The sequence below is a fragment of the Oncorhynchus masou genome, chromosome 32 (genome assembly GCF_036934945.1).
Source record: "Oncorhynchus masou masou isolate Uvic2021 chromosome 32, UVic_Omas_1.1, whole genome shotgun sequence".
Taxonomy (NCBI): Eukaryota; Metazoa; Chordata; class Actinopteri; order Salmoniformes; family Salmonidae; genus Oncorhynchus; species Oncorhynchus masou.
The window spans coordinates 10,523,698-10,549,059 of NC_088243.1; the positions used below are offsets into that span (position 1 = coordinate 10,523,698).

General features: G+C 43.3%; 1 protein-coding gene across 3 annotated transcripts in view; it reads left to right on the forward strand.

The window, feature by feature from the left end:
* LOC135525543 (FERM domain-containing protein 6-like) overlaps window positions 1-25,362 on the forward strand; it is a 58,430-nt gene that overhangs the window by 14,773 nt on the left and 18,295 nt on the right. Inside the window, exons 1-5 of one of the 3 annotated variants that reach the window (XM_064953220.1) lie at window positions 14,235-14,439; window positions 17,590-17,909; window positions 18,292-18,382; window positions 23,072-23,151; window positions 24,939-25,015. In XM_064953220.1, the coding sequence (XP_064809292.1) occupies window positions 17,808-17,909; window positions 18,292-18,382; window positions 23,072-23,151; window positions 24,939-25,015 (350 nt within the window). In that variant the 5' untranslated portion in view covers window positions 14,235-14,439; window positions 17,590-17,807. Of the gene's footprint in view, window positions 1-14,234; window positions 14,440-17,589; window positions 17,910-17,929; window positions 17,960-18,291; window positions 18,383-23,071; window positions 23,152-24,938; window positions 25,016-25,362 lie in introns of those variants that run through there. The other 2 variants (XM_064953219.1, XM_064953221.1) reach the window with 2 other exon arrangements.

Below are 25,362 nucleotides of genomic sequence, written 5' to 3' on the forward strand. Positions count from 1 at the left end.
ACCACTTGGGAGAGATGAGGATCCCGGTGCCACCACCCCGCTGACCAGAAGCTCTCGGGGTGTGCGAGAACACGTGGGCGGACGAAGAGAGAGCAGTAGGAGTAGCAGTGTTATCTGTGGTGATCCATGTTTCCGTCAGTGCCAGGAAGTCGAGGGACTGGAGGGAGGCATAGGCTGAGATGAACTCTGCCTTGTTGGCCGCAGATCGGCAGTTCCAGAGGCTACCGGAGACCAGGAACTCCACGTGGGTCGTGCGCGCTGGGACCACCAGATTAGGGTGGCCGCGGCCACGCGGTGTGGAGCGTTTGTATGGTCTGTGCAGAGAGGAGAGAACAGGGATAGATAGACACATAGTTGACAGGGTACAGAAGAGGCTACGCTAATGCAAAGGAGATTGGAATGACAAGTGGACTACACGTCTCGAATGTTCAGAAAGTTAAGCTTACGTAGCAAGAATCTTATTGACTAAAATGATTGAAATGATACAGTACTGCTGGAGTAGGCTAGCTGGTAGTGGCTGCGATGTTGACACTACACTAATCAAGTCGTTCCGTCGAGTGTAATAGTTTCTACAGTGCTGCTATTCGGGGGCTAGCTGGCTAGCTAGCAGGTTGATTGCGTTACGTTACCTTAAAAGAACGACAATAGCTGGCTAGCTAACCTAGAAAATCGCTCTAGGCTACACAATTGTCTTAGATACAAAGACGGCTATGTAGCTAGCTAGCTACGATCAAACAAAACAAACCGTTGTACTGTAATAGTTACTACAGTGCTGCTATTCGGGGGCTAGCTGGCTAGCTACGTTAAAAGAACGACAATAGCTGGCCAGCTAACCTAGAAAATCGCTCTAGGCTACACAATTGTCTTAGATACAAAGACGGCTATGTAGCTAGCTAGCTACGATCAAACAAAACAAACCGTTGTACTGTAATAGTTACTACAGTGCTGCTATTTGGGGGCTAGCTGGCTAGCTACGTTAAAAGAACGACAGTAGCTGGCCAGCTAACCTAGAAAATCGCTCTAGACTACACAATTGTCTTAGATACAAAGACGGCTATGTAGCTGGCTAGCTACGATCAAACAAATCAAACCGTTGTACTGTAATGAAGTGAAATGAAAATGTGATACTACCTGTGGAGCGGCGGAATGTTGACCGGGTAGTTGGAGTTCAATTCGGTAGAGGTTGGCTAGCTGTTGGCTAGCTAGCTAGCAGCATTTCCTACGTTAAGGACGACAAATAGCTGGCTAGCTAACCTCGGTAAATTAAGATAATCACTCTAAGTCTACACACTCTAAACTGCACAATTATCTTGGATACGAAGACAGCGAAGACAACTATGTAGCTAGCTGACACTACGCTAATCGAGTCGTTCAGTTGAGTGTAATAGTTTCTACAGTGCTAGTGGACAGTGGATGTTAGCTAGCTGCTTAGCTAGCTGCTGGGCAGATACGTTAGGACGACGAAATACGATAATTATGCAATTGTCGTTGATACAAAGACGGCTATGTAGCTAGCTAAGAAGAAATTGCTAAGATTAGACAAATCAAACCGTTGTACTATAACGAAATGTAATGAAAAGTTATACTACCTGCGGACCGAAGTGAGGCCCAATCCCTCATTAAAGTGACAATGTGTGTAGCAGACAGGCAGCGAGGAGGAAATCCCAGGCTTCTATTGACTGTGGTTGTTAACATGATCTTCAGAACCATCTGGAGTATCCCAGGTTTCTTGTGACTGTGGTTGTAAATATGATCTTCAGAACCAGGGGAGTATCCCAGGTTTCTATTGACTGTGGTTGTAAACATGATCTTCAGAACCATCTGGAGTATCCCAGGTTTCTTGTGACTGTGGTTGTAAACATGATCTTCAGAACCAGGGGAGTATCCCAGATTTGCCTGTGCATATCCTGTTGTGTTATACAATAAGTTTTTTTAAAACAGAAGGATTTGCCTCATTTAAAACAAAACGTCAGGCTGTGGGTGTATTGTATATGAATAATGCCAGTTTGTTTTTCCCAACCATTTTATTTATGGCCACATACTCTAGCATGTCACAGAGCTGAATACAGAGCTCCATGATGAGCCTTGAGGGAGGGAGGGAGGGAGTGAGGGGAGGGAGGGAGGGGAGGAAGAGAGGGAAGGGAGGGAGGGAGGGGAGCGAGAGAGGAGCAGGTGAGAAAGAGAGACTGCTGCTGACTGTTTAAACATGCCTGGAAGCTCGGGCGATTTGAGGTTGTGTGTGTGTACTACTGGTGTGTGTTTGGGGTGTGTGTGAGTGTAGTCTGTAGGGTTGGGCGATATGGCCTATAAATCATATCTATATTGTTTTCAAACTTATGGCCGATTCACTATATGTAGAGTATCTCGCTTAAAACAAATCTCGAAATAAGCTTTGTTGTACAATATTTAAAGGTCAAATTTAGTGCATTTCAAACAGTCAGCAATAATCTACGTAATTCAGGGATGGTGAAATTATACCTAGGCTAAGTATAAGCCTTCCACAACGTGATTATTTTTTTGCAAAAATCACTGCTCTGGCTTACAGGTTTGTCTATGAAAAATGCAATTTTGAAGATAAATTTAACCAGAACCATGCATACATAATGTACATTCACTAATAATGACTAGCAGGCATTATAGAACCTCAAATGCAATAGCAAGTTAAAACCACTTGTCAGAGAGGAAGAACTGTTGGAAGAACATAAACGTTTTGCTACACCTGCTAACATCTGCATAATATGTGTAGGAGCTTGTGGAGGGGCTTGGTGTGTGTTAATGGGAAGGTGGTGACGACAACACAAAAGACAACATGAGAACAAGCGGACATAAACACTCATAAAAACGAAAAACACAACTAGATTCTTGTGATACAGGCATTTGGAATAACGTGCGAAAACCATAAAATCGAATGAATCTGAGAACCAGATGTGAAATGATTTGAAACCTTTTAAAAAAACTAAATATTATTCCTATAACCTTTCTAAAGTTATTATTAACACTCTAAAACTGTTGGTCTGTTCCAGCTCAGCAAGAATCGTAATGGTGACATTTTCTCTTGATTTAACTTTAAGGTTCTACTCTGAAGTACTTTTTTTTATCTAAAGGTAGTGAAAGGTAACAAAATGGTTTAAAAATGATTACACCTTCCCTGTCCAAAAGCACCGTTGAAAAATGTTTTGGTTAATTCCCTATGACGATTAAATATCACAACTAAATAACTGTGATTGCCGTCTATACATTCACCATGAATGTGTAGACAAGTTGAGTCAAACTATGACAGGAAATTGCTATTCATTTAGTCAATCATAATAAACGTTAGTCACCTTTCATGACTTCAAACACACCTTGATGATGTTGTCTGGCTGTCGGCTTTGTTACAACATTTACTCTTACATGGCACCAGTGGTGGAAAAAGTACCCAGTAAAATCCTACTTGAGGGAAAGCATTTGGTTTAATTATACTTAAGAATCAAGCATAAATCATTTCAAATTCCTTATTAAGGAATATATTTTTTAATGTTGTTTTATGGATAGCCAGGGGCACACTCCAACACTCAGACATTCAGTGCCTTGCAAAAGTATTCATCCCCCTTGGTGTTTTTCCAATTTTGTTGCATTACAACCTGTAATTTAAATAGATGTTTATTTGAATTTCATGTAATGGACAAATACAAAATAGTCCAAATTGGTGAAGTGAAATGAAAAAAATAACTTGGAAGTGGGTGTATATGTATTCACCCCTTTGCATGATCTGTCACATGATCTCAGTATATACACACCTGTTCTGAAAGGTCCCAGAGTCTGCAACACCACTAAGCAAGAGGCTCCACCAAGCAAGCGGCACCATGAAGTCACAGGAGATCTCCAAACAGGTCAGGGACAAAGTTGTGTAGAAGTACAGATCAGGGCTGGGTTATAAAAAAATATCAGAAACTTTGAACATCCCACGGAGCACCATTAAATCCATTATTAAAAAGAATATGGCACCACAACAAACCTGCCAAGAGGGCCACCCACCAAAACTCACGGAGCAGGCAAGGAGGGCATTAATCAGAGAGGCAACAAAAAGACCAAAGATAACCCTGAAGGAGCTGCAAAGCTCAACAGCGGAGGTATGACTTAAAGATTGCTGTACACCAGTGGAACCCATCCGACTTGAAGGAGCTGGAGCAGTTTTGCCATGAAGAATGGGCAAAAATCCCAGTGGCTAGATGTGCCAAGCTTATAGAGACATACCTCAAAAGACTTGCAGCTGTAATTGTGGCAAATGGTGGCTCTACAAAGTATATACTGTAGTTTGGTGTTGAATAGTTATGCACGCTCAAGTTCTCAGTTTGTTTTCCTCAAGTCTTGTTTGTTTCACAAGAAAAATATTTTGCATCTTCAAAGTGGTAGTCATGTTGTGTAAATCAATTATATAAACCCCCCAAAAAATCTATTTTAATTCCAGGTTGTAAGGCAACAAAATAGGAAAAATGCCAAGGGGGGTGAATACTTTTGCAAGGCACTGTAATTTACAAACAAAGCATTTGTGTTTAATGAGTTGGCCAGATCAGAAACAGAAGATGACCAGAGATGTTAGAGCATTTTCCTGTCCTGCTAAGCATTCAAAATGTACTTTTGGGTGTCAGGGAAAAAAATGTATGGAGTAAAAAGTACATTATTTTCTTCAAATGTAGTGAAATAAAGGTATAAAGTCGTCAAAGACCAAAAAACTACTTAAGTACTTTACACCACTGCATGGCATCCTATCCCCTATATAGTGCACTGCTTTGACCAGCAGCTGGTTAAAAGTAGGGCACTATGTAGGAGATCTGGTTAAAAGTAGGGCACTATGTCGGGGATCTGGTTAAAAGTAGGGCGCTATATAGGGGATCTGGTTAAAAGTAGGGCGCTATATAGGGGATCTGGTTAAAAGTAGGGTGCTATATAGGGGATCTGGTTAAAAGTAGGGCACTATATAGGGGATCTGGTTAAAAGTAGGGCACTATATAGGGGATCTGGTCAAAAGTAGGCCACTATATAGGGGATCTGGTTAAAAGTAGGGCACTATATAGGGGATCTGGTCAAAAGTAGGGCACTATGTAGGGTGCCATTTGGGACGTAGACTAGGCGTTCAGACTGCTACAGACTATTGAGTCTCTTGATTCCTTGGCTAAGCGGTCTAAGGCTCTGTATCACAGACCCTGGTTCGATTCCAGGCTGTATTACAACCGGCCGTGATTGGGAGTCCCATAGGGCGGCGCACATTTGGCCCAGCGTCGTTAGGGTTTGGCCGGGGGAGGCCGTCATTATAAATAAGAATTTGTTCTTAACTGACTTGCCTAGTTAAATAAATACGAATAAAATATAACAGATGTGATTATACATACATACATGCATGCATACATACATACATACATACATACATACATACATACATACATACATACATACATACATACATACATACATACATACATACATACAGTCCCTCCTGCAGCAAAGCGCGCCCAACACATGATGCTGCCACCCCGTGCTTCATGGTTGGGATGGTGTTCTTCAGCTTGCAAGCATCCCCCTATTTCCTCCAAAAATAACAATGGTCATTATGGCCAAACAGTTCTATTTTTGTTTCATCAGACAAGATGACATTTCTCCAAAAAGTACGATCTTTGTCCCCATGTGCAGTTGCAAACTGTCGTTTGGCTTTTTTATGGCGGATTTGGAGCCGTGGCATCTTCCTTGCTGAGAGGCCTTTCAGGTTATGTCGATATATAGGACTCATTTTACTGTGGAAAAATATATTTTGGTGCCTGTTTCCTCCAGCATCTTCACAAGGTCCTTTGCTGTTCTGGGATTGATTTGCACTTTTCGCACCAAAGTACATTAATCTCTAGGAGACAGAACACGTCTCCTTCCTGAGCGGTATGACGGCTGTGTGGTCCCGTGTTTATACTTGCGTACTATTGTTTGTACAGATGAGTGTGGTACCTTCAGACGCTTGGAAATTGCTCCCAAGGATGATCCAGACTTGTGGTCTCAGAAAAAAAAATTGTAGATCTTGGCTGATTTCTTTTGATTTTCCCATGATGTCAAGCAAAGAGGCAATGAGTTTGAAGGTAGGCCTGAAATACACCCACAGGTACACTTCCAAATGACTCAAATGGAATTCTCCAAGCTGTTTAAAGGCACAGTCAACTTAGTGTATGTAAACGTCTGACCCACTGGAAGTGTGATACAGTGAATTATAAGTGAACAAATCTGTCTGTAAACAATTGTTGGAAAAATGACTTGTGTCATGCACACAGTAGATGTCCTAACCGAATTGCCAAAACTATAGTTTGTTAACAAGAAATTTGTGGAGTTCTTTAAAAACCACAGGATCTTTAGTCATGTATATGATCTCTGCGGGAACTGAACCCACAACCTTGGGTGTTAGTGCTCTTATCAACTGGGTGACACATGATGCCCTGTAGTATATAGTTAATACCATTCACATGTCATGAACACAGCACCTTGATGCCTTGTAGTATATAGTTAATACCATTCACATGTCATGAACACAACACCTTGATGCCCTGTAGTATATAGTTAATACCATTCACATGTCATGAACACAGCACCATGATGCCCTGTAGTATATAGTTAATACCATTCACATGTCATGAACACAGCACCTTGATGCCCTGTAGTATATAGTTAATACCATTCACATGTCATGAACACAACACCTTGATGCCCTGTAGTATATAGTTAATACCATTCACATGTCATGAACACAGCACCTTGATGCCCTGTAGTATATAGTTAATACCATACACATGTCATGAACACAGCACCATGATGCCCTGTAGTATATAGTTAATACCATTCACATGTCATGAACACAGCACCTTGATGCCCTGTAGTATATAGTTAATACCATTCACATGTCATGAACACAGCACCTTGATGCCCTGTAGTATATAGTTAATACCATTCACATGTCATGAACACAGCACCATGATGCCCTGTGGTATATAGTTAATACCATTCACATGTCATGAACACAGCACCATGATGCCCTGTAGTATATAGTTAATACCATTCACATGTCATGAACACAGCACCTTGATGCCCTGTAGTATATAGTTAATACCATTCACATGTCATGAACACAGCACCTTGATGCCCTGTAGTATATAGTTAATACCATTCACATGTCATGAACACAGCACCATGATGCCCTGTGGTATATAGTACCATTCACATGTCATGAACACAGCACCTTGATGCCCTGTAGTATATAGTACCATTCACATGTCATGAACACAGCACCATGATGCCCTGTGGTATATAGTACCATTCACATGTCATGAACACAGCACCATGATGCCCTGTGGTATATAGTACCATTCACATGTCATGAACACAGCACCTTGATGCCCTGTAGTATATAGTACCATTCACATGTCATGAACACAGCACCTTGATGCCCTGTAGTATATAGTTAATACCATTCACATGTCATGAACACAGCACCATGATGCCCTGTAGTATATAGTACCATTCGCATGTCATGAACACAGCACCTTGATGCCCTGTAGTATATAGTTAATACCATTCACATGTCATGAACACAGCACCATGATGCCCTGTAGTATATAGTTAATACCATTCACATGTCATGAACACAGCACCATGATGCCCTGTAGTATATAGTTAATACCATTCACATGTCATGAACACAGCACCTTGATGCCCTGTAGTATATAGTTAATACCATTCACATGTCATGAACACAGCACCATGATGCCCTGTAGTATATAGTTAATACCATTCACATGTCATGAACACAGCACCATGATGCCCTGTAGTATATAGTTAATACCATTCACATGTCATGAACACAACACCTTGATGCCCTGTAGTATATAGTACCATTCACATGTCATGAACACAGCACCATGATGCCCTGTAGTATATAGTTAATACCATTCACAACTTTCTACTTCAGTTAGGCCGTGCTGATGGAAATCTAGTTGGGGCCAGTCAGTCTGCGTCCTACACGGCACCCTAAAATAGGCTGTTATAGGCTGTTATAGGCTGTTATAGGCTGTTATTTCCCCGTCTGACAAGCAAACATGTCTGGAGGCGGATCTTATGGAGTGGGATGTGGGATGGAATTTTACCCTGATATTGACCTGAATGTCTTTTGTACGCCAGCACTTACAGCACGGAATAAAGTGGTAACTGGTAACCATGGCAATAACACAGTTGGTTACAACGTTTCATAGTGAAACACAATGATGACATGCTTGGCAAAAGGCAGACACCTCTGACCTCTACTCGGATGCCTGCCCTTGGCAGTGTGAGTGGATTGTTAGGTGCTGGAGACGCTGACTGATATTTGATTGTCAAGGAAACACTTTGTCATAACCTCTTTTCATATCAACAGTTATTTGTCTGAGGCTTATCCTGGTGCTCTGAGGTGTAGAAGACCACGTGAAGTTTGATCTCACGGCAATTCCTTCAGGCTGGCATAGATAAAGAGTGGATGTAGTATAATGGGCCATTCCCCTTATTACAAAGCGTTGCATCACATTGGTTCATATGATATGATACAATCTGCCCAGTGCCCCGCCCACATTTCTGATCCATCGTCAGCTGAGTAGCTTACATCTTCCCTCTCTCCCTATTCCAGTGGAGCTCTGCCAGCCAGGCCTACTGCAGATTGGAAGCTATTCAGCTGATATTTTATTTTTATACATCTTTATTTTATTTAACTAGGCAAGTCACTTAGGAACAAATTCGGCCTATGAACAATGACGGCCTAGAAACGGGGTTAACTGCCTTGTTCAGGAAGCAGAACGACAGCTTTTTACGTTGTCAGCTCGGTGGGATTTGATCTTGCAACCTTGCAACCTTTTGGTTGATCACACTAAATAGTCATATCCTCTTCGGGCCGCTGTGTTTGATCTGGGACAGATGCTAGGAAGAAGTAGGAAGTGGTTTTGGGGGTCCACAGAGGTGATTTCTAGCCGGAGTCAGTCTGTGTGCCAAAACAAACATGTTTTGTCTGACAATGACAATGGATTTGTCAAGAGCACGAACACATCTGGGACTATACATTTGAGATGCAGCTGATATACAGTGTATGATTGAAGGCAATATTTCCCTACCAAATGCAAACCAAGTGAGACCAGGGGAGGGCCACACTGACCTGTACTAGGGTCCAGCTGTATGACTGTTTCGAACAGCACTTCCAACTGGAGGGAAAACAAGGTCACCTCAGTCTGACGACACTACTGTATCCTGTCTGTATTGACCTAGCATCTTCATGACTCTTCTTCTCCGCACTTCTTTTCTTCATATTCCTCTTCTTCGTCCTCTCTATCGTGTAATGTTTACGATTACAGCATGCCTTGGGGATATCGTAGTGCTGTCTGACAGTCCTTCCTGTCTCTATTTCCATAACTTCCTGGAGCTCCGTGGTACACTGACTGTTTTTCTTGCTCAACATACAGTCCATGTCTTCTAAACACAGTGGAGTGAAGAGGGATCGTACAAGGGATCCCAAACTTTAATACTCTGGGCCCCTGAGTAAACATCTCACCAAGGTATGCAATCACTAATATGACAAGAGGAACTGATGATGCGCTACCCAATTTTGGAAATTGCTTCTTGTGCATTCTACTATTACAACATTCAAGAGTAAGTTTAAAGCCGGACTGGGTTCCCCCTGCCGACGCCACAGTTTGGGAACCACTGGGATAGTAGAAACATCATGTTCATCTCCCCCCCCCATTCTGGTCTTTCCTTTCCCACTAGCAACACTCTTAGAAACAAGGTTCTTCAATTGTCATCAGAAGGAGGACCTTATGAAAATAACTATTTTTGGTTCCAAGTGGAACCCTTTCGATAATACAAGGTTCTACGTAATTACTAAAAGGTTCTGAATAGAATAAAAAGGGTTGTTGGTGATGAACAAGGTTCTAAACGTGTAGCTCGCTCCCCCACCGTTCTGTACATGTCTCTACATCCCTAACATTCCTGTTGAAACAAAATATTCCCTATGCCGTGGAGCTGTCAGGAGTTTTTGCATGTAGCTGTGTATGCAGGAGTCGGGGTACATGTAGCCTGTGTATGCAGGAGTCGGGGTACATGTAGCCTGTGTATGCAGGAGTCGGGGTACATGGAGATGTGTATGCAGGAGTCGGGGTACATGGAGATGTGTATGCAGGAGTCGGGGTACATGGAGATGTGTATGCAGGAGTCGGGGTACATGTAGCCTGTGTATGCAGGAGTCGGGGTACATGGAGATGTGTATGCAGGAGTCGGGGTACATGTAGCCTGTGTATGCAGGAGTCGGGGTACATGGAGATGTGTATGCAGGAGTTGGGGTACATGGAGATGTGTATGCAGGAGTCGGGGTACATGTAGCCTGTGTATGCAGGAGTCGGGGTACATGGAGATGTGTATGCAGGAGTCGGGGTACATGGAGATGTGTATGCAGGAGTCGGGGTACATGTAGCCTGTGTATGCAGGAGTCGGGGTACATGGAGATGTGTATGCAGGAGTCGGGGTACATGGAGATGTGTATGCAGGAGTCGGGGTACATGGAGATGTGTATGCAGGAGTCGGGGTACATGGAGATGTGTATGCAGGAGTCGGGGTACATGAAGATGTGTATGCAGGAGTCGGGGTACATGGAGATGTGTATGCAGGAGTCGGGGTACATGAAGATGTGTATGCAGGAGTCGGGGTACATGGAGCCTGTGTATGCAGGAGTCGGGGTACATGGAGCCTGTGTATGCAGGAGTCGGGGTACATGGAGCCTGTGTATGCAGGAGTCGGGGTACATGGAGCCTGTGTATGCAGGAGTCGAGGTACATGGAGCCTGTGTATGCAGGAGTCGGGGTACATGGAGATGTGTATGCAGGAGTCGGGGTACATGGAGCCTGTGTATGCAGGAGTCGGGGTACATGGAGCCTGTGTATGCAGGAGTCGGGGTACATGTAGCCTGTGTATGCAGGAGTCGGGGTACATGGAGCCTGTGTATGCAGGAGTCGGGGTACATGGAGCCTGTGTATGCAGGAGTCGGGGTACATGGAGCCTGTGTATGCAGGAGTCGGGGTACATGGAGATGTGTATGCAGGAGTCGGGGTACATGGAGATGTGTATGCAGGAGTCGGGGTACATGGAGATGTGTATGCAGGAGTCGGGGTACATGGAGATGTGTATGCAGGAGTCGGGGTACATGGAGATGTGTATGCAGGAGTCGGGGTACATGGAGATGTGTATGCAGGAGTCGGGGTACATGGAGATGTGTATGCAGGAGTCGGGGTACATGGAGATGTGTATGCAGGAGTCGGGGTACATGGAGATGTGTATGCAGGAGTCGGGGTACATGGAGCCTGTGTATGCAGGAGTCGGGGTACATGGAGCCTGTGTATGCAGGAGTCGGGGTACATGGAGCCTGTGTATGCAGGAGTCGGGGTACATGGAGATGTGGGTGGGTGGCGAAGGCCTCCGTTGTTGGAATGAGAAACAGATGTTAGAATGGAATTCTCCTGACTGCGGCAGTTTCTCACGGCTGTGCTTTGAGTTTCCCTCTTTCCTTTTTTTCTCTCTCTCTGGCTCTCTCTCCATGTCTCTTTCACTCTCCCTCACTCTTATCTTTGTCGGTGTCTCTCTCTCTCTCCCCCTCTCACTCTCTCTATCCTGTCTTAATCTCTACATGTATTTTCTATCTAAAACTGTTTTTTTTCTCCCCCAGTCAGTTTCTCTCTTCCTCCTCTCTCTCTGTAAGATTCAGATGTATTTCTCAGCCTCCCTCTGGTTTTCGTGTCTCTGTTCGTGTTCCAGGGGATTTCTGGCCCAACCTCTGTCTGTAGTTCTGGAAGGGTTCATAGAGGAGCATCCCACCACTGTGATGTCAAACAAGGCATTGGGAGAGACCGAGACATTCAGATATTTACAAATTCTCTGTCTCAATGGTGTTAAGTACTTAAGTAGTAGTTTCAAGTATTTTTTTGTTAAGTTTTTGGGGTTATCTGTGCTTTACTATTATTGACAACTTTTACTCCACTACATTCCTAAAGAAAATGAATGTACTTTTTGACTTTACATACGTGTTCCCTGACACCCAAACGTATTCGTTATGCTTCGAATGCTCAGGCAGGACAGCAATATGTTCTAATTCACACACCTCTCAATATAACACGTTGTCATCCCTACAGCCTCTGATCTGGCGGACTCACTAAACACAACTGGTGTGTTTGTAAAGGATGTCTGAGTGTTGGTGTGTGCCCCTGTCTGTCCGTGAAAAACAAACAAAAAAAGGAATCGTGCCGTTCGGTTTACATAATATCAGGAGTTTGATGTATAGCTTTTACTTTTTACCCAATTATGGCAATTTAGTACTTTTTCCACAACTTTACTGAAGTACATTTAAACCAGATACTTTTGGACTTTTACTCAAATAGTATTTTACTGGGTGACTTTTACTTGAGTCATTTTCTATTAAGGTATATTTTACTTTCATTCAAGTAGGACATTTGAAGTACTTTTTCCACCACTGCTCTGTTGTATTCCGGGGCTCTTCTGTGTCGCGGGTCTGCCTGGCTCTGACGCTAGCTTGCCACGTTGACAGAAATACTCCATCCTGGCCGCTATCCCGGGCTGAGGGCAGGAAGTGGGTCTCTCTTTCTGTCTGACTGCTGGGCTGCTGCTGTGGACACTGCTCTGGTGTTGAATCACTGTTTAATGATGGGAAGTTCAGCTCTTTTTACTGACTTTACTGACATTACTGCCCAGAGCATGCAGGAACACTTAGGGGCGAACGACGAACTGAAGACCTGAGTCATGATTCTACCAGCCTCTCGTTCACATGTCGTTCACCATAGGGGGCTTATTGGAGCAGTCATTTGTTTGAATGAGACTTGTAAACGTGTGGTTTAAACAATGTTAATGTGTTGATTGCTTGGCAAACAAATACGATTATTTTTTGATACATTTGAAACAAGGTCTAGTTTGGTCGCTACCGGACTAGATTGTGAACTCTTGCATTGCTTGACTGCTGTGAGGGTGATAAGTTGTTCGTGCACTGCAGCCCCCCCCCCCCCCGAACGATTAGTTTGAGTTTGTTGACCAGAGGCTGTGTGTGTTTTGGTTCTACAAAGCTGTGTCCATCGTAATATTCAATAATCAAATAATCAATGAATTGCATTCATTCTTTCCAGCAATTTAAACGTGCAACTAAAATTAACGAATGATGACTCTTGGGTCAGTAAAGAGTCATGCAAAAATAATGACTTGTTCGCAAACTGCACATCACTAATTACTGCTGTGGACACTGTTCTAGTATTTAATCACTAGTCTACTGGTCTGCTGTGGACACTGCTCTAGTATTTCATCACTAGTCTACTGGACTGCTGTGGACACTGCTCTGGTATTTCATCACTCGTTTACTGGGCTGCTGTGGACACTGCTCTGGTATTTCATCATTCGTCTACTGGGCTGCTGTGGACACTGCTCTAGTATTTCATCACTGGGCTGCTGTGGACACTGTTCTGGTATTTCATCACTCGTCTACTGGGCTGCTGTGGACACTGCTCTAGTATTTCATCACTGGGCTCCTGTGGACACTGTTATGGTATTTCATCACTGGTCTGCTGTGGACACTGTTCTGGTATTTCATCACTTGTCTACTGGGCTGCTGTGGACACTGCTCTAGTATTTCATCACTGGGCTGCTGTGGACACTGCTCTAGTATTTCATCACTGGGCTGCTGTGGACACTGCTCTAGTATTTCATCACTGGGCTGCTGTGGCTGAATAGGGGATGGAAGTCCGTACTGATGTTATTATCCAGCCTTCATGCCAGAGATGGATAATCCCCAGCATGGAATCCAAGTTGAAACCATGGTGAAAATGAACATATCAGTGTGGACTCCTGGCTGGATGAAAGAGCAGGGGGAATCTGTGTAGAGCTCCGTCTCTAACAGTCTATGGAACACTGGGATGTCTAATGTGTTGATTAGACATGACACAACCGGGTTCTAAACCATTAGTGATCTGATGACTCACCCCTCTCTCACACAGTGTCTTATTGACTAGCGGTTTACCCCTCCTCACCCGGCCCGCCCAACACAGGCATCCTCTTTGCTCAACTGTCGTTTCAAGTTTCCCTTTTCTTCTATTGTCACGTGCACAAGTAGAGTGAAATGCCTTTGTCGCTGAATGGTGTTATTACTACGTTGGGAGTGAGGATATTATATTCTGACCTGAAAGTGTAAAAGGATGTGATTTTAATAGAGGACACAGCTGAAACGGCAGCATTCGACTAACTTCTTTACTTCACAAGATAATACAATGTACAGGATTCTATTAATAACTAAAGGAATTCTTACCTCACCAGTTCTACCTGCACATGACCATCTGATCATTTATCACTCCAGTGTTAATCTGCTAAATTGTAATTATTCGCCTACCTCCTCATGCCTTTTGCACACAATGTATATAGACCCTTTTTTTCTACTGTGTTATTGACTTGTTTATTGTTTACTCCATGTGTAACTCTGTGTTGTTGTCTGTGCACACTGCTTTGCTTTATCTTGGCCAGGTCACAGTTGTAAATGAGAACTTGTTCTCAACTAGCCTACCTGGTTAAATAAAGGTGAAATATATATATATTTTTTAAATACATCTCATGACCATAAGGAATAACAGGATAATATGATTATTTATATTGTATATATATTTATATACACAGTTGGGGTCTCGCACATAAAGATAAATATTTTATTACATAAGTCATTGATTTTATTTATGTTTGGCACTAGAGACAGTAGGTAAAGAAAAGGTCAGACATGATGGATAATGGTGGTTGTTAGCACGCCCCCCCTCTCTCTCTCTCTCTCTCTCTCTCTCTCTCTCTCTCTTTTTCTCTCTCTCTCTTTCTCTCTCTCTCTTTTTCTCTCTTTCTCTCTTTCTCTTTTTCTCTCTTTCTCTCTGTTTCTCTCTTTCTTTCTTTCTTTCTCTCTCACTCTCTCTCTTTCTCTCTCACTCTCTCACTCTCACTCTCTCTCACTCTCACTCTCTCTCACTCTCACTCTCACTCTCTCTCTCTCTCTCTCTCTCTTTCTCTCTGTGTGTTTTGTTGTAGAGAGAGAGTGTGATCCAATTATGTCAATATTTCCCCTAATTAACCTTCATGCCATCACACGCACACACACACCTGCTGTTCTGTAGTGTGGGGATGGCTGTTCTGCTCTGTAGTGTGGGGATGGCTGTTCTGTTCTGTAGTGTGGGGATGGCTGTTCTGCACTGTAGTGTGAGGATGGCTGTTCTGCTCTGTAGTGTGGGGATGGCTGTTCTGCTCTGTAGTGTGGGGGATGGCTGTTCTGCTCTGTAGTGTGGGGGATGGCTGTTCTGTTCTGTAGTGCGGGGGATGGCTGTTCTGCTCTGTAGTGTGGGGATGGCTGTTCTGCTCTGTAGTGTGGGGATGGCTGTTCTGCTCTGTAGTGTGGGGATGGCTGTTCTGCTCTGTAGTGTGGGGATGGCTGTTCTGCTCTGTAGTGTGGGGATGGCTGTTCTGCACTGTAGTGTGGGGATGGCTGTTCTGCTCTGTAGTGTGGGGATGGCTGTTCTGTTCTGTAGTGCGGGGGATGGCTGTTCTGCACTGTAGTGTGGGGATGGCTGTTCTGCACTGTAGTGTGGGGATGGCTGTTCTGCTCTGTAGTGCGGGGGATGGCTGTTCTGCTCTGTAGTGTGGGGATGGCTGTTCTGTTCTGTAGTGTGGGGATGGCTGTTCTGCACTGTAGTGTGGGGATGGCTGTTCTGTTCTGTAGTGTGGGGATGGCTGTTCTGCTCTGTAGTGTGGGGATGGCTGTTCTGTTCTGTAGTGTGGGGGATGGCTGTTCTGCTCTGTAGTGTGGGGATGGCTGTTCTGCACTGTAGTGTGGGGATGGCTGTTCTGCTCTGTAGTGTGGGGGATGGCTGTTCTGTTCTGTAGTGTGGGGATGGCTGTTCTGCTCTGTAGTGTGGGGATGGCTGTTCTGCTCTGTAGTGTGGGGATGGCTGTTCTGCTCTGTAGTGTGGGGATGGCTGTTCTGTTCTGTAGTGTGGGGATGGCTGTTCTGCTCTGTAGTGTGGGGATGGCTGTTCTGCTCTGTAGTGTGGGGGATGGCTGTTCTGCACTGTAGTCACACACACCTCCTGGACATGGCCCATCAAAAGCCCTTTGTTGAGTGTGCTCAGCCAGCCTGACCTGATACACTGCTACCAGCTGTCAGGGTGTGTTTGTGTACATCAGAACACGTTTTGAATAGGGATGAAATAGATCTCCAAGAACAGTTGCGTTATCGTTGCACTAAGCAGGGGAATCAGTTACACAAAATGATTTGACAGTTTCAAAGCCTCTTAATGGTCATTGCATAGCATCAGCAATCCAGGGTTTATATACATCATTGGTTGCACGGCACGCCCACCCTCATCTTCCTCCCTCCCAGCCACACCATCGCCATCATCAACTTTCATCCAGTTCCTCTCCAGACAGAGACCGACAGATGTTCCCCTGGACTCAGTCAGGGTTATGTTTCAAATGGCACACTATTCCCTATATTGTGCACTACTTTTTTTTACCTGCGCTCTCTACTAATTCTCAAAAGTAGTGCACTATATAGGGAATAGGGTGCCATAGGGACTCAGTCGGGGACTGAGCAACATGATATTCTCCTGTGAGATCACACATGACGAAGTCTGTTTTCAGTTGCTACATGAACTGTACGCTCTTCTCAAATATACTCGTCACAGTTAAGCTGTGAAAAAGCTCTGTCCATTTTGCAGTTTGGTGCTTTTATTATAAACTTTAAGGTAATTTGTTACGTTGTTTTCCCAAACTTGTTGGAGGGAGACATATACCATTTTATAGTCCCTGATATGTGTTATTTTATCGGTTTATTATGTTGTGTATTAACTAGAGGTCGACTGATTATGATTTTTCAACACCGATACCAATACCGATTATTGGAGGCACAAAAAAAGCCGATACCGATTAATCGGCCGATTAAAATTATTATTATTTTTTTTTACATTTGTAATAATGACAATTACAACAATCCCCCGAGCTGACAATGTGAAAATCTGTCATTCTGCCCCTGAACGAGGCAGTTAACCCACCGTTCCAAGGCCGTCATTGAAGATAAGAATGTGTTCTTAACTGACTTGCCTGGTTAAATAAAGATTAAATAGAGGTGTAAAAAAAAGAAATATTTAAAAAAAATCGGCAAAACCGGTGTCCAAAAATACCGATTTCCGATTGTTATGAAAACTTGAAATTGGCCCTAATTAATCGGCCATTCCGATTAATCGGTCGACCTCTAGTATAAACTAATTGTTTTTCAAACCTCTCCTCGGGAACCCCCAGATGTTTCACAATTGTGTTGTAGCCCAGAACTAGCTCACCTTATTCACCTAGTTAAGGGCTTGGTAGTTGGTTGACAAGTTGAATCAAGTGTGCTAGCTCTGGAATAGTTCAAATACATAGAACAACTGGGGGTTCCCCGAACTCTACATTCCCATGCAGCAGTGCTAACGTGATGTCCCCTCTGTCTGTCTTCTACAGTGTGTGGGACTGCCCTGTGTCCTGGTGCCTCCCATGTCCTGGTCTGCTGAGGCTGAGGCTGTGGCTGCTGCTGGGTCTGGTGTCTGCTCGCTGGGCTTGGGCTAGAGCTGAACCAGGGCTTCTACTGGTGCTGGTGAGTGTCCCATCCCAGGGGCCTGGAGGAGCCTAGTCCGTCTGGGCCAAGGGGCCTCTCCGGACCACCTCCCAGACACACGAAGATGAACAAACTGACCAGCTTCCACAACAACAAAGCTATGCAGGACCGCCGCTGTGTCTGCGTCTTCCTCCCCAACGACGACACTCTCAACGTAATTGTCAATGTGAGTTCTGTGGGGGTCTCACCTAGCTGTTTAAGATGAATGGCCTGAATGTAAGTGGCTCTGGATAAGACCATCTGCTAAATGACTCAAATGGAAATGTGTCTATAGTACCTCAATACTTTTCAGGTACATATGAGATAAGACCACTGGTATGAAGACTGCAGCAGGGAAGCAGTTATATGTATGATTGGATTACATTTGTGAGTAACACACATTATAGTGCATTGTCCAAAAACCAGGGTCAGGAATGGCAGTAATTGTTTTCAAACTGGCAATACCATTCATGGTTGTTTCACGTTTCACAGTGTGTCGAATTGACTCGCTGATCTCCTCCTGTATGTCCTGACCTCTAACCCCTGCTGTGTGTTCTCTCTCTGCTCAGGTGAAGACATTGTGTCAGGAGCTGCTGGTCCAGGTGTGTGACCTGCTCCGACTGAAGGACTGTCACCTGTTTGGACTCAGCGTCATTCAGAGTGAGAATGGTTTACCATTTTGTGTGTGTCTCTGTTGCTGTGTCTGACATCTCTCACCTCACTGTAATGTCTTTTCCCATCTCAGCCTTACTGAATGGGGCCCATTGTCTCTGTGGTTAAAGTCACAGAAATAGTTTACTATGTGTTATAAGTGCAATGAGCAGTTAGCCTTCCCTCTGTACAGTCCCAATGAGTTACGCCTCAATTCTCCAGAAGTGTGCACTTCTCCCACCACATTGAAAAGCATTGTATTGGTGTGTATACATGGGAGGAGCCATCTCTGTCAGACAGCCTTAACCAGTCCTTCTGGTGCTGTCTGTCTCTCTGCCTGTCGGTTTCTCTGTCTGTCGGTTTCTCTGTCTCTGTTAGTGATGCATCGATATGACATTTTTGGACGATATCGATATCCAATATTTTCCTTGCCAAAAAAACCCCAAAGCTGATATTTAACATTTTAGCAGCCTTTTAAGCATTCTAGTATAGTTAACACACACACATGGACGCAGTGGTCTAAGGCACTGCATCTCAGTGAAAGAGGTGTCACTACAATCCCTGGTTCGAATACAGGCTACAGTGCCTTGCGAAAGTATTTGGCCCCCTTGAACTTTGCGACCTTTTGCCACATTTCAGGCTTCAAACATAAAGATATAAAACTGTATTTTTTTGTGAAGAATCAACAACAAGTGGGACACAATCATGAAGTGGAACGACATTTATTGGATATTTCAAACTTTTTTAACAAATCAAAAACTGAACAATTGGGCATGCAAAATTATTCAGCCCCCTTAAGTTAATACTTTGTAGCGCTACCTTTTGCTGCGATTACAGCTGTAAGTCGCTTGGGGTATGTCTCTATCAGTTTTGCACATCGAGAGACTGACATTTTTTCCCATTCCTCCTTGCAAAACAGCTCGAGCTCAGTGAGGTTGGATGGAGAGCATTAGTGAGCAGCAGTTTTCAGTTCTTTCAACAGATTCTCGATTGGATTCAGGTCTGGACATTGACTTGGCCATTCTAACACCTGGATATGTTTATTTTTGAACCATTCCATTGTAGATTTTGCTTTATGTTTTGGATCATTGTCTTGTTGGAAGACAAATCTCCGTCCCAGTCTCAGGTCTTTTGCAGACTCCATCAGGTTTTCTTCCAGAATGGTCCTGTATTTGGCTCCATCCATCTTCCCATCAATTTTAACCATCTTCCCTGTCCCTGCTGAAGAAAAGCAGGCCCAAACCATGATGCTGCCACCGCCACGTTTGACAGTGGGTATGGTGTGTTCAGGGTGATGAGCTGTGTTGCTTTTACGCCAAACATAACGTTTTGCATTGTTGCCAAAAAGTTCAATTTTGGTTTCATCTGACCAGAGCACCTTCTTCCACATGTTTGGTGTGTCTCCCAGGTGGCTTGTGGCAAACTTTAAACAACACTTTTTATGGATATCTTTAAGAAATGGCTTTCTTCTTGCCACTCTTCCATAAAGGCCAGATTTAAAGGCCTGATTGTTGTCCTATGGACAGAGTCTCCCACCTCAGCTGTAGATCTCTGCAGTTCATCCAGAGTGATCATGGGCCTCTTGGCTGCATCTCTGATCAGTCTTCTCCTTGTATGAGCTGAAAGTTTAGAGGGACGGCCAGGTCTTGGTAGATTTGCAGTGGTCTGATACTCCTTCCATTTCAATATTATCGCTTGTACAGTGCTCCTTGGGATGTTTAAAGCTTGGGAAATCTTTTTGTATTCAAATCCGGCTTTAAACCTCTTCACAACAGTATCTCGGACCTGCCTGGTGTGTTCCTTGTTCTTCATGATCTCTGCGCTTTTAACGGACCTCTGAGACTATCACAGTGCAGGTGCATTTATACAGAGACTTGATTACACACAGGTGGATTGTATTTATCATCATTAGTCATTTAGGTCAACATTGGATCATTCAGTGATCCTCACTGAACGTCTGGAGAGAGTTTGCTGCACTGAAATTAAAGGGGCTGAATAATTTTCCACGCCCAATTTTTCAGTTTTTGATTTGTTAAAAAAGTTTGAAATATCCAATAAATGTCGTTCCACTTCATGATTGTGTCCCACTTGTTGTTGATTCTTCACAAAAAAATACAGTTTTACATCTTTATGTTTGAAGCCTGAAATGTGGCAAAAGGTCGCAAAGTTCAAGGGGGCCGAATACTTTCGCAAGGCACTGTATATCACATCCGGCCGTGATTGGGAGTCCCATAGGGCGGTGCACAATTGGCAAGCATTGTTCGGGGTAAGCCGTCATTGTAAATAGGAATTTGTTCTTAACTGACTTGCCTAGTTAAATAAAGGTTACACACACACACACACACACACACACACACACACACACACACACACACACACCACACTGACCAAAAAGTTATTTTGTTGGCATTTACATATGTCCCCATTACCAGTAAAACCTCTTTCTTTCACTTATTTGCTGTGCTGTTTCGTTGTTCATTTGTTAAGTCGTTTCATTCTCAACCAGGATTTCTATGGAACGCAGTTTGGGTCTTTGCGTGTCAAAGAAAGATACACTTCAAATAACACTCTTTGACCAATCAGGACCTGAATATGACTGCACGTCTCATAACACTATGATGTGTCATGTAAGCTTGTTGACCAATCAGGACCTGAATATGACTGCACGTCACATAACACTATGATGTGTCATGTAAGCTTGCTGACCAATCAGGACCTGAATATGACTGCACGTCTCATAACACTATGATGTGTCATGTAAGCTTGCTGACCAATCAGGACCTGAATATGACTGCACGCCACATAACACTATGATGTGTCATGTAAGCTTGTTGACCAATCAGGACCTGAATATGACTGCACGTCACATAACACTATGATGTGTCATGTAAGCTTGCTGACCAATCAGGACCTGAATATGACTGCACGTCTCATAACACTATGATGTGTCATGTAAGCTTGTTGACCAATCAGGACCTGAATATGACTGCACGTCTCATAACACTATGATGTGTCATGTAAGCTTGCTGACCAATCAGGACCTGAATATGACTGCACGCCACATAACACTATGATGTGTCATGTAAGCTTGTTGACCAATCAGGACCTGAATATGACTGCACGTCTCATAACACTATGATGTGTCATGTAAGCTTGCTGACCAATCAGGACCTGAATATGACTGCACGCCACATAACACTATGATGTGTCATGTAAGCTTGTTGACCAATCAGGACCTGAATATGACTGCACGTCTCATAACACTATGATGTGTCATGTAAGCTTGCTGACCAATCAGGACCTGAATATGACTGCACATCTCATAACACTATGATGTGTCATGTAAGCTTGTTGACCAATCAGGACCTGAATATGACTGCACGTCTCATAACACTATGATGTGTCATGTAAGCTTGTTGACCAATCAGGACCTGAATATGACTGCACGTCACATAATTTAACGCGTTCATTCATTATTTACGTAGTTATTTCACATTGATTACACTATCACTCATATTTCATATGTGACAACGATTCATCGACATGTAGACTATGATGCTGGTAAAGTTGTCTCGTGCATCTACAGTGCTGGTCATTTAAAAAAAAAGCTAGCTAGCTCATGGATACAAACAATGTCCTTCCCCAAAAACAGCAAAACATCAATCTGTTTCAGTAGCTATAGTTAGCTAGCTAAATATATAGCTATGTGTCACCTAAAATAACCCTAATTTATAAGACAGTTCTTCTTTAATTAATGGTGGTCGGACCCATCAATGTGATGCTAACCACAACAAGGATTAGCCACAATAGTGGACTTTGCGGTTAGCCTTAAATAAAAGTATGTAGATCATGCTAAGCAAGTTTGGAATGTTACATAAAATCAACAAAGGACTAATTGTTAATTTGACAAATCAAATCTGGGATTTCTTGGATTTCTTTGCATTTACAATAGTCTTGCAAAACTCTGCGTGCTGTATTTCCATTGGATTATCGTCCCATTTGGTAAATTCATTATTAGAGAGTGGACCCCATACTTTGCTGCCATATAAAACAATTGCTAATAAAACTTAATGATACAATTTTGAGCCAGATTCTAATTGTAATTTTGATTTGAATGGCATAGGATCTTTAATGGCATGTGTCTCTGAGGGAGGGAGGTAGGGGGAGGGAGAGAGGAGGACTAGCTTACTAGTCTGCTACCTAGTTGCGCTAGATCGAGGGTGGGTGGGGTGACAGAAGTATGTGGGTAGAGTGATTGGTCAGTGCGAGGGGTTTGGAGCTGGGGGTGGAGCTGGGGGTAGAGCAGGGGGTTGGGGATGGGTGGTAGGTATAGAACTGGGTTTGGGATAGGGGTTAGTGTGGGTGGTTAGTCACTGTTTGCCTGTTCTGACAAGCAGCTGAGGAATGTCCCTAAATCAGCCCCACTGGTTCCTGGTCAATAGACCTGTCCTGCAGGGCATATGATTGCCATCAGATGAGATGAACCAATTTTCAGAACAGCACTGGCTGACTGGTCCTGCTGTGATTTGTTTTCCTTTGCAGCTGCTTGCAATTGTCATTGTCTTTGTCTGTCAACTACCTATGTCTGTCTGCTATACAGGAGTCAATGGGTGACTCATTCCATGCATATCACCGACGCAGAGACAACTCTGTCATCATAAAGCGACTTAAGTTAACCCTTTGTGTGTGTCCCTCCAGACAATGAACACATCTACATGGAGTTGGGTCAGAAGCTGTCTAAGTACTGTCCCAAGGAGTGGAAGAGAGAGGCCAGCAAGGTGAGTCAGTCTGCACAACCAAATAGTACCCAGCAAGCACATAACGTTCTGAGAACCATATGTTTGCGTGGTTGTCCTATGGTTATTTTGCATACAACCTCCCTCAACCTTCTGGGAAAGGTGCAGGTTAGTTGCTTGGCTTTGCTCAGTAAATGTAATTTGACTTAAAAAATAAACTTTAATTAGTTGGTATTTCATTACTTCCAACAGAATGTTTCCCAAAAGTTCAAATGGTGACAAATGGTAATATTATATTCTACGTTCTACAGCTGGTTTGACATTGGGAATGTTCTCAAATAGTTTAACAACCTTATTTAGAAATTTCAGTACTTCAGCATAACGTTTCCTCATGGTTCAGTCAATTGGAGGTGTACCTGTGAACGTATTGCAAGGCCTACCTTTAAACTCAGTGGCTCTTTGGCTTGACGTCATGGGAAAATCAAAAGAAATCAGCCAAGAACTCAGAAAAAAATGGTCGACCTCCACAAGTCTGGTTCATCCTTGGGAGCAATTTCCAAATGCAATTGTAACAATAGTACGCAAGTATTAACACCATGGGACCACGCAGCCGCCATACCGCTCAGGAAGGAGACGTGTTCTGTCTTCTAGAGATGAATGTACTTTGGTGCGAAAAGTGTAAATCAATCCCAGAACAACAGCAAAGGACCTTATGAAGATACTGGAGGAAACGGGTACAAAAGTATCTATTTCCACAGTAAAAACGAGTCCTATATCGACAACCTGAAAGGCCGCTCAGCAAGGAAGAAGCCATTGCCACAAATAGAACTGTTTGTCCATAATGACCATCGTTATGTTTGGAGGAAAAAGGGGGAGGCTTGCAAGCCGAAGAATACCATCCCAATCATGAAGCACGGGTGGTGGCAACATGTTTTGGGGGTGCTTTGCTGCAGGAGGGACTGGTGAACTTCACAAAATAGATGGCATCATGAGGTGGGAAATTGTGGATATATCGAAGCAACTTCTCAAGACATCAGTCAGGAAGTTAAAGCTTTTTTGCAAATGCGTCTTCCGAATGAACAATGGCCCCAAGCATACTTACAAATTTGTGGCAAAATGGCTTAAGGACAACAAAGCCACGGTATTGGAGTGGCCATCACAAAGCCCTGACCTCAATCCTGTAGAACATTTGTGGGCCGAACTGAAAAAGCTACAGGACTACAAACCTGACTCAGTTACACCAGCTCTGTCAGGAGGAATGGGCCAAAATTCACCCAACTTATTGTGGGAAGCTTGTGGAAGGCTACCCGAAACATTTGACCCAAGTTAAACAATTTAGGCAATGCTACCAAATACTAATTGAGTGTATGTAAACTTCTGACCCACTGGGAATGTGATGAAAGAAATAACATCTAAAATAAATAATTCTCTCAGAATAATAATTCTGACATTTCACATTCTTAAAATAAAGTGGAGATCCTAACTGACCTAAAACAGGAAATTTTTACTAGGATAAAATGTCAGAAATTGTGAAACTGAATTTAAATGTATTTGGCTAAGGTGTATGTGAACTTCCGACTTTAACTGTATGACTCTATGACAATCTATGAATCCTTCAACAGCAAGCGGTCTATCAGGGTTTCAAGATTTGCAAGATTTCCCCCCAACAGACAGTCAAAATTAAATTCAAATTTGTGAGCAACTGCTGTTGTTTTCGCTGTCATGATGGAAGTTTTTGATTTTATATTTGTAGAATGAATGTCTTGATGGTTTGATTTGCTAGAAAATAACAAAACCAATGTTTTTCATTTGTATCTTGTTGTTTTCAGGGCATCGATCAATTTGGGCCTCCCATGATCATCCACTTCAGGGCTCAATATTACGTTGAGAATGGGAGATTAATAAGGCAAGTAGTCCCACAGAGATCCTATAAATTACTATTGGATTCTGTATGCAATTCTGTGAGTAATCTCCTCTTACACATACTTAAGTTTAACAATCAGAGACAAGTGTGAAATCATTCTGAATAAGTGGTTTGAATTGATTGATACTTAAGCTGCTTGATTAGATCTAATATGATGACGTGTTTCTGAGGACGAGGATAGAAAAGTGAGGGAGCTCATTGTGGCATAAGGTCCCAATGGGGGTTAAAAGGATTAAGTAAGTAAGTACGTTACGGAGGTAACGTCTCCTCTCCCAGGGTAACGTTTCCTCCCCCAGGGTAAAGTCTTCTCCTACTGTACTACAGGAACC